The sequence below is a fragment of the Penaeus monodon genome, chromosome 1 (assembly GCF_015228065.2).
Source record: "Penaeus monodon isolate SGIC_2016 chromosome 1, NSTDA_Pmon_1, whole genome shotgun sequence".
NCBI lineage: Eukaryota > Metazoa > Arthropoda > Malacostraca > Decapoda > Penaeidae > Penaeus > Penaeus monodon.
In genome coordinates this window covers 25,153,172-25,163,171 of record NC_051386.1, presented here as the reverse complement: position 1 = coordinate 25,163,171, position 10,000 = coordinate 25,153,172, and the positions used below count along the sequence as shown (strand labels likewise).

At 36.5% G+C, this 10,000-nt stretch overlaps 1 protein-coding gene across 1 annotated transcript in view; it reads right to left on the bottom strand.

The window, feature by feature from the left end:
- Positions 1-9,883, bottom strand: part of LOC119572214 (hrp65 protein-like) — a gene marked incomplete at its 3' end in the record, with an annotated part of 16,812 nt that extends 6,929 nt beyond the window's left edge. Inside the window, 6 exon segments of the mRNA XM_037919193.1 lie at positions 1-131; positions 2,279-2,428; positions 2,524-2,666; positions 2,779-2,937; positions 3,096-3,314; positions 9,304-9,883. The exon segment at positions 1-131 is cut by the window's left edge and continues 15 nt beyond it. Coding sequence (XP_037775121.1) covers positions 1-131; positions 2,279-2,428; positions 2,524-2,666; positions 2,779-2,937; positions 3,096-3,314; positions 9,304-9,780 — 1,279 coding nt within the window.
- Between the last annotated feature and the right edge of the window lie 117 nt (positions 9,884-10,000).

Below are 10,000 nucleotides of genomic sequence, written 5' to 3'. Positions count from 1 at the left end.
CTGTGTCATGCTCATATTTTGCATATTCAATCTGCTCTTCAAGTTTCCTCTTCTCATCATTTAACTCCCTTTCCAGAGAATCTTTCTTCTTGTCAAAAAGCTCATACAACTGCTTCCATTTTAAGCCATACCTGTGAAAACAAATCAAATAAAAGCTTGTGGAATGACGATTTAGTTCCTAAGATCAGAATAGAGTTACCAACATTACCATAAACCACGGGAATGCAAAGACAGAGCCTAGAATTTATGAACCATGACAATGTTTGCTGTTCAGTAAATTTTGAAAATCCATCATGTGTTTTACAATTCTTTATTAAATATTACATCATGACATACAGGTAATCACTGGTTGCTAACTCACTGCCCAAATCACAGCTCTAGCATCTCATTCATTTTCATATATTCTGCAGAATAGTAGTAACCCTAACCCATGTGATAGGTTTTGCTTGAATGGTGGGTGAAGCAAATACGTCTTCATGGAAAAATGTGGTGGAGGGCCAGGGTGACTGTCATGAGAATTTCAGCTGAAGAGCAGGTAACAAAAATGACTTACCCTGAGTGTATTAACCTATACAATCTGGATAACATGACTATCACATCATAAAAAAAATTGTGCTTGAGGGATGGATGTGGAGGACATGAAATCATTGGAAATTCTGGTTGTGGGCCATAGTGATGGAAAAGGCCATCGTGATAATTTGGCTGTGGGGCCAGAGCAACAGGAACTGGCCATCATGAGCATTTTGCCTGTGGGCCAGGGTAATGGGAAATTCTCTCCACCTGTGCACAATCCTCTATGAGGGTATTTGGCATTAACCCATTATTCTCGGTCATAAGAATTCACTGAGAGTAATTAAAATCCAGTGATATCTGGCAACGGCCCGACAGGTGGCGCGGGAGTCCGCTGCGAGAAGCCGAACGTTCCGCTCCACTCACTCTGGCGTGTCGCCGCACGTACACACTTACCCTGCCAAGAGACCCGTTTTCTATGACGTGTCTACATGTGACCCGGAGAGAACAGGTTAAGAAAGGGGCTTTTGTATTATCGATAAATGATAGTGGAATGCTTTGTCTGGAAGAGAGCCAACTCCAGAGAGGATGCCATTTCCATGCTCAGGATCCTATTCCTAGCCTCCATGACCAGTGGCACTGGTGGTATTACGGAAAGTTAAAAAATGAAAATATATATTTTTTTTATTACACAAATTAAACAAATAACAAAATGTTACTTGTTATTACCCACTGAGTTATTGACTTAGAGGGACGATATGGAGTCTGTGCAAGTAAAAGTGTCTTACCATCTGGATAACACATATCAAAATGTACCATCCTTGAGTATTAACTAGAAGTGTGCCATGCTCACAATCCTATTCCTGCCTGCCATAACCAGTGGCACAGGTTGTATGACAGATAGTATTTCACAAAAGATTATGGAAAAACTGTAGAATCTATAATCATCTCCTGGCAATCAGGCCAAGAAAATTGGTAAAGATCTGGCCTCAAGACGTATGATTCAAGTCTTATGCACACTAGCAAACAGACTTACACCCAATTGCTTTCTCAGAACCACAATTACTTTGTGTGTATTTTACTATTAGTATCAGCAGGGGGGATTTAGGTCCTGTTAGAATCAAAACTAAATCAGAAAAGTAGATTTTGCAATGTGGTCAAATTTTCATATTCTTCTAATCCTTTCAAAATAGCAAAATAACTGCAGTACACTCAGTAAAGAAAAGAAAAAACGTTAACATACACCCTAGCTCATTTTCCTCAATAAATCTCAATTTCTGTGTCAAAGCTTCTAGGGTTGCCAAAAAAATGTACTATAAAACATCAACCACAAATGCAATTTCCCCCAACTTTCTAAGGGTTCCATTTGACTTCAACACTGAGTTGCGTGATTGAACAAGAGAAGAAAAGGGTAGAGAGCCTAAGTCTATAAAAAAATATATATAAATAAACTAAAAAAAAAAAAATAAAAATAAAAAAAAAAAAAATGAGAATAATAATAAATAAAACAACAACAAAACAATAATATTAATAATAACAATAATAACAACAATGACAATAATAAAATAACAGTGACAATAACAATAACAACAACAATAATGACAACAAAAACGACAAAACGACGACAATAATAATAATAATAATAAAAATAATAATAATAATAATAATAATAATAATAATAATAATAATAATAAATTAAAAGGGGGGGGGGGTTACAAGGTAATTTTTCTTACCCACTTTTCTAAGGAAATAATGCAACCTTACTCACTCGTATTCAAAGGATCCTGGCTGAGCAAAACGAGGGCCTTGTTGCCTTTCCTTGATGTACTCTGGGTTTCGCTTGTTTACATTGATCTCACTCATGCCTTCATTGTCATCCACTACAGCCATTGGCTCTACAATAACTGGACGTGGTGACCTGTAAAGGAAGGATGAAATGAAAAGACAGTCAATAACTGCATTACACTCAAATCAACCAATATCATAGAAGGGAAGGAAATCAAGTACACTTACGCAACCATAAAGAAGCAACCATCCTGACACTTCTTGAGAGCCAAATTAGCAGCTGGTTTCTTACAGAATTCCACAACACCTTCACCTGTAGCACGACCACGTTCATCTGTGATCACAACTGCTTTCTCTAGCTCTCCAAAAACCTAATGTAAAGCAATAAAATATTACTAACATTTTCAACAATTACAGAAGCAAAATTTATATATACCTCTCAAACTATTAGCTTTAACATTCTTTGAGATACTATAAACTTACACTAAATGCCTTCTCCAACAATTCATTTGTCACCCAAGTGGACAGATTCCTGACTTTCAAGGCTGTGCCTGGTGAAGAAAACCTGATCTTCAGTTGCCGACCCTTGTAGTCCTTCAGGTGTAACTCCTGCCTTGCTTTCTCTGCATTGCTCTTATAGTCCTGTTAAATGAAATGGTTAATTAGGCTTCTAGTCTTGTTAAACATCATGACTAGGGTCATCATGAATGTGATTACAAAATGTGATCCCTACAAAACTGTTTTGCCCCTTCTTTCAAAATTGCATTCCCAACACATTTCAATCCAACCTAAAAACTTACCATGCGCACAAATGCAAAGCCTTTATTCTTGTCAAAGTACACTTCATCAAACTCTCCAAATGGCTTGAACAATTCCTTAACATCATCTTCCTTGATGTCGAGAGGAAGATTTCCAACCCAAAGTCTGCAATGATTTGAGAATTTCCGAACATTTTCCTCACGAGGCACTAAGTCGATCATTGGTCCTGAGAGGGCCTTCAGACGTTCCAAAACCCTATCCTGGAAAAAGAGAGAGAATAAAATTAATAAAACCTTACTGGTTTTAGGTACTTAGTGGAAATTCATTTAGTAATAAAAATCATTTAAATTTTGAATCCCTAATTTTATGAGGAATGTCTTATTTAGAAGCAGAAAAAAAAATATTTCAAAATTAATACGAATAAGGACATTAGATTAAGGGAGGACTGAACATAATAGGGAACATTTGAGTAATTTATATACTCATATTACTTTTTCTTCTTACTTAGTATGCCATTACCAGGGATATGACATTGTCCTTAGCATGGTAAACCTTCAAAAAGTTCTTATGTTATGGTTTGGTATTTATAAATCCACAAATGAGGGAAATGTACAACTAGTTTAGTACAGCTTGATCAGTCATATGTATATATATATATATACACATATATATATATATATATATACATATATATATACATATATATATATACATATATATATATACATATATATATACATATATATATACATATATATATATACATATATATACATACATATATATACATATATATATATACACATATATATATACATATATATATAATAACACATATATATACACATATATATATATATATAACATATATATATATACATATATATACAATATATATATATACATATATATTATACATATAATATACATATATATACATATATCATATACAATATATATACATATATAATTATAATATACTAAATAATACAATATTACATATACATATATATTATATATACATATAATATTATATACTATATATATACAATATATATATATAATATATATATAACATATATATATCATATATAATATATACACATATATATATACAATATATTATAACATATATAATATATACAAATATATATCATATATTATATAAAATAATAAAATATTATATTATAATATATAATTATTTAATATATATATATAAATTAATATAATATAATATATATATATAATAATTATATATATATATATATATATATATATATATATATAATATAATAATATAATATATATATATATATATATATATATATATATATATGAATATATATATATGAATATATAATATATAATATATATATATATATGAATGAATATATATATATATGAATATATATAATATATATGAATATATATATATATATGAATATATATATATATGAATATATATATATGAATATATATATATATATGAATATATATATATATATATGAATATATAAAATATATGAATATATATATATATATATATATATATATATGAATATATATATATATATATGAATATATATAATATATATATTGAATATATATATTTATGAATATATATATATAGATTATATATATATGAATATATATATATAGATAATATAATATATATGAATAGTTCTATGAGTATGAATAGCTCCCTAAGGAGTTCTGCAATTAGTTAAGAAAATTATAACTTAACTCAGTGCTGACCAGAAAATGTGACACGCACTATAATATTGTCTGGTGATAGGTATCTACACAGATGGCTCCAATCTGTAGTCTATGTGCCCTCACCTGCCCTTCCTCTCCTTTGAGTTTTCTGGATTTTCCCTAATAAGTGGTTAAGTGGTTATTCTTATTTCTGACAGTTATTGCAAGTGTTATTAAACAATAGCAGCAATATACAATAATATATAATATTTCTCTAAACCAAGGACATGGATAAACAGGCGAGATTGGTTGAACTAGTAATTGACTCACTGGTGAGCATGTCGAGTCATCTATGTGGATATACAATAAACAAATTAACCTCACTGTGGGCATCTCCGGAGGCAGCAGGTCAAGACGCTTGTTCATTTACGGGGGCAGAGGGTGATTTTGCTTTGGTTAGCATATGATATAAATACACCAATAGGGAACTACCAAATTACTGTTAGTGCCTACCTTAGGTTATTCCTTGGGAGGAACAAGGGCATAAGCACTAACAGGTAAACTACATATGCATGTAATTAGCACCAGGTACACCTGTAGACCTTTGCTTGTGGTTATCTTGTGTATGGCATTTGATAATGACACTGCCCATAGAAAGGAGCTGTGAATGTCCAAAGAACACTTTTATGCCAATATCAGAAAAAATGAAAATCACAATGATTTATGATGAAACATGAAGACTTTTCTTTAAAAATAAGCTTTGTGTACATTTACATGTGATTTTTTTTTTTTTTTAAGACTCCACTGTATTTTGACTCCATATGCTGAAGCGAGTACAGAGTACTAATGTTAACGCTTTCGATCATCATCCTCCATTTATAAACCACCGACATATTATAATTTGAAATATAAGACTTATGTGAAAACCAATAAAAATAACCTAAGAAAGGCTATGGATTTGAAATACCAATGGCAAAAAGTCTATTATGGCAAACCAAATTTTACAAAAATCTATAAAGAAAATAATACAGGAACCAACTATGGTTACCTTTACAAAATATGCTCTAAACGAGAAATGTAACCTAATCAATCTGAAGGCTACAACCACAGACACCCTTACTTATATATACTTAATCCTACTTGGCCCCCGTGACTCCCTTGACTAGAATAGACACTTAAAATAAAGTTTTGTATTTCCCTTCAAATTTTTTCTATCTTAGTGCAGTCACTGGTATATATTATACTTCAGACACTTTCGTAATGCCGAAAAAACTATGATATCTATGTTTCACAGCCATCAAAACCTTGCAATTGTAATTCCTAGTTTCAACAAAATACATTTTAATATGCCTGAATCCCCCCCCCCCCCATCAAATATGATGTATAAGAAAATGTTGGTTAACTGTTCATGAAGTTACCACATCCATCTGATAAGTCCTTAATTGTTCTAGCCACACCTGAGAATCCACAAACATTTCCATATGAACCAAAAACCTTACTAATCCTACTAATCCTAGGGAAAAAACCCATCCTATCACCATACTTCCCTATCATGGTGGCTTAGTTTATGTGCAGCTATTTTCTTAATTTCTGAAAATATTTGTCTATGCATAATATTTAGCAGCAGATTATTGGACAGATATAAGATCAGTTTCCCACAGACACACAGTACATGGTAAAATTTGCTGGTAATGGGCAGAATGACTGAAAATAAGACAATTTACATTTATGGCACTACCTTCAAAAGTTGATAATAACAAAGTTGTCCAACACACAATACCTTGATATATATTTACAAGAAAATGTAATGGCCCTATTATAATCAAAGAGACAAACTACAGAAAATCTTTAAAATACAGATACACCAGATACTAAGTCCTCAACATCATGTCACAAAATTAATTTATCTAATTTGTCATGGCTGGGTCTGCCACTCAAGGGGAGGGCTGATGGAGGCTCTGCCCCCCACCCATCACCCTCTGCCCAGTAAACATTGCCTTCACCTCAGTATGAGCATACTTTGGCTGTTAGTATCTCTTTCTGTAATCTTTTCTTTTAGGTTAATGTTACTGAGTGACACAAAGACAGAGGGAATACTGTCATCTTATAGAGAATAAAAATCAGTGATAAAGAACACTGGTACAGCTGCTCTGGCCTCATATTTACCACAAAATGACAAATATATTCACTGCATAAGTCCACAACACCCTTACTTCAGATTACATTTTGTGGAAGTTGTCCACGGAATAAATAGAAGATAGAAAAGGTTAAGATTTTTGGGTTCACACGATAGCCTGGCTTTGGAACCGTCTCTGAAGGGTATGTCACTCTCTATAACAAATAACAGAAAATTTTCCATGCATGTCAACCAGGAGTACAGTAAATTAAGTGTATGGACTGGTTACCTTTACGAAAAATAAGACTTTTCATCTATGGCAAAACGTGTGCAAATCAAATATAAGGTAGATATAGGACAGACAAGAGAGAAGCTTGCCCCCTTCATTTTCTATGTCCCTTCCATGTTTACTTCGCGAGAATCAAAACAAATGCGACGTGTAACTCATTACTGCCATCTACCAAGTAGTCCTTGTATTGGTACGCGCTTGTGAGTCCTTTTTCTCGAATTCATGTATATATGTAATGTGTTCTTTTACTTTTATTATTCTTCATTTACATGTATTTATGCTAATCTGTACAATAACCTTGTGTGCATGCACTTTTTCCACCGGGAGATTTGACTGGCCAGCAACGCCATTACGTCGAGAAACGGCGTTGAAAAATTTTCCGTTTCCAGTGCTGCGTCGATTCCAGGTCATTTTTAAAGCCATATTGTGGATATACAAGACAAAGAGACATTAGTCTATCACAGCCCGATATTTGAACCCATCCGGTGCCACGGATGCTGGAAAAAGTGATTAGAAACCAAGGAATTGTGACTATAGACAGGAGCGAAGAAACGTTTGGTGTTTCGCAATATAAAGGTATGTGGTTTTACTCTGGGGGTCAAGGGGGTATAGCCCCCTGGTTAGGCAAAAATAATACCATGGGGGTCCAGGGGGCATAGCCCCCTGTCTAGGCAATTACAATGGGAGTCCAGGGGGCTGGGGAATATATAGATCTTAGTGTATAAATCCCACAGGATTAAGGTTTGGTTGGTTTATTGGTTAGGACGCAATGTACGATTACTACGGGGGATCTGGATTACGTGAAATCCCGTATATTTTTACAGAACCATGGGTTTGGTTCCCGTATAGTTTTTCAAAAGTTGGCACGTTGGTGTGTAGACTTTGAAAGATGGCGGTGAGGTCCATAGAATTTCATTGTCCGATTTTAAGCTTTTTTGGTGCTTGTTTTACACATTTCTGTTCTCTTTTCTTATTTCAGCCTGTTTTACCCCACAATTTCCCTGATCTACTTTATGCCCTCACATCAAGATTGTCGTTGGAGAATGCAACTGAAATGATCATCAGATTCGTTCTAATCACACAAAAACAAATTTGATGATATAAATATTGTCAGGGAAGACCTGATTGTCATTTCGAAAAATTAACCCAAATAACTTCTATTTTTATGGCGTTACTGTTCGGGTGTCCAATAACTATTTCCTCTTTATAAGAATATCATTTTCAATTTGCCCTACCATAAAGTTGACCAAAGTTACTCACTAATACATGAAACAATCTGTGAAGGCAAAAAAAACGAAGCATCTATATTCACAGCAATGTAATGCGGACGTCTATTAACTTGTTTTACAGTAGTTCAGTGTAGAATTCTCATTGTACCCACGGCCTGGTATAGTACACGACGGACATACAGGAACGGTCAATGCCAAATCTGTTCAACTATCTGCAATGAATACATGGAGGATTCTTTGTTTTCCTAGGCAGAGGGGAGTCGCAGAGTAGCTCCCTGCATCAGAGAATGTAGTGACCGATTCAGTACTGCGACTACAAGAGAACTCCACACTGCGCACACAGCAAAAACAATCAACAGACATCACATTACCATACCATAAATGCAGCCTCAGCCCCCCCAAAAAGCCTCAAGAATAGAAACTTTATATGGCAGTTTCCAGATCAGTTAGAGTGGCTGAAGTAATGAGGACCTAATCTCTGGATGGCTCTAAAACTAAAAAGTACAACAAAGTAAGGGAAACTGCAATTGGGTTATGGGTTCAGGACAATGCCCCAGGTAAGGAAGGTTGTTAGTTCATTCTGCAATGTTTATGGATTCCCAGGAGTACCCCTTAAGGTTGCTGGCTGTAGCAATGGGACTTCGAGGTGTGTGGTCACGTAAAGTGATAGGGTAATTGTCACCCTATCACTTTACAAACATAACCATATTAGCAAATTGGGGATTCAAAGTAAAACTTGGCACCTTGATGAGGTTACATGGTGTTCACTGAATTATGGCAAGCTTTGCGGCGTTACGTGCTGTGCACAGCTCTAACATACATTTCCACGGCTCCCCGCCTTGAAGAGCATCTTCCTGTCGCCCGTCTGGGACGTGGCGTGCCTGCGAGAACAATGGGAGACTCGAGGGTATTGTACTTACATGAGGGAACTTGTCTCTGTCGCCTTGGTTGAAATTTCCTCCGCCGCCTCCGCCTCCGCCGCCGCCTCCGCCGCCGCCGCGACCCCCACGGCCGCCCCTGCCGCCACGATAAAATCCTCCACCGCCACCACGTTCATTGCGGTCATTGTAGCCTCCTCTCGCCCCGCCACCGCCGCCGCCAACGCCGCCGCCACCGCCCTGAGCGCCTTGCCCGAGACTGTTATTCTGTCCTAGGCTGCCGATACCTCCGGGCACCGGTGTCGAGGTTTGCACTGTCCCTGAAGACGCATTACCGCCGCCTCGTCCTCCAGCGCCGCCAGGTCCTCCGCCCCGGTTGCCACGGAAGCTGCCACGGCCGCCTCCTCTCCCACCTCGGAAATTGTCCATATCGCTGCCATTCTCGTTGGTCTTGGGCGTCTGCGCTTCCTTCTTGACGCCCTCCAAGTTCTTGTTCTGCTGCTGCGCATCCATTGCCATGGCTTGCGAGAGAAGGAGGTTAATCCACAGGCCCAACAGCTTGGCTCAAGATGGCGGTGCGTCGCGTCCAACGCCAGGCAGCAGAGTGATCGATGGTGCGCATGCGCCGCGTCGGCCCCGCCGTCCCTGCGCACCCGCCGCCGCGCACGCCCCCTCCCCCGCCCGGCCCGGGCCCCAGCACCCCGTCCCCTCCCACCCGACCCGCCCTCCCCACCTCCCG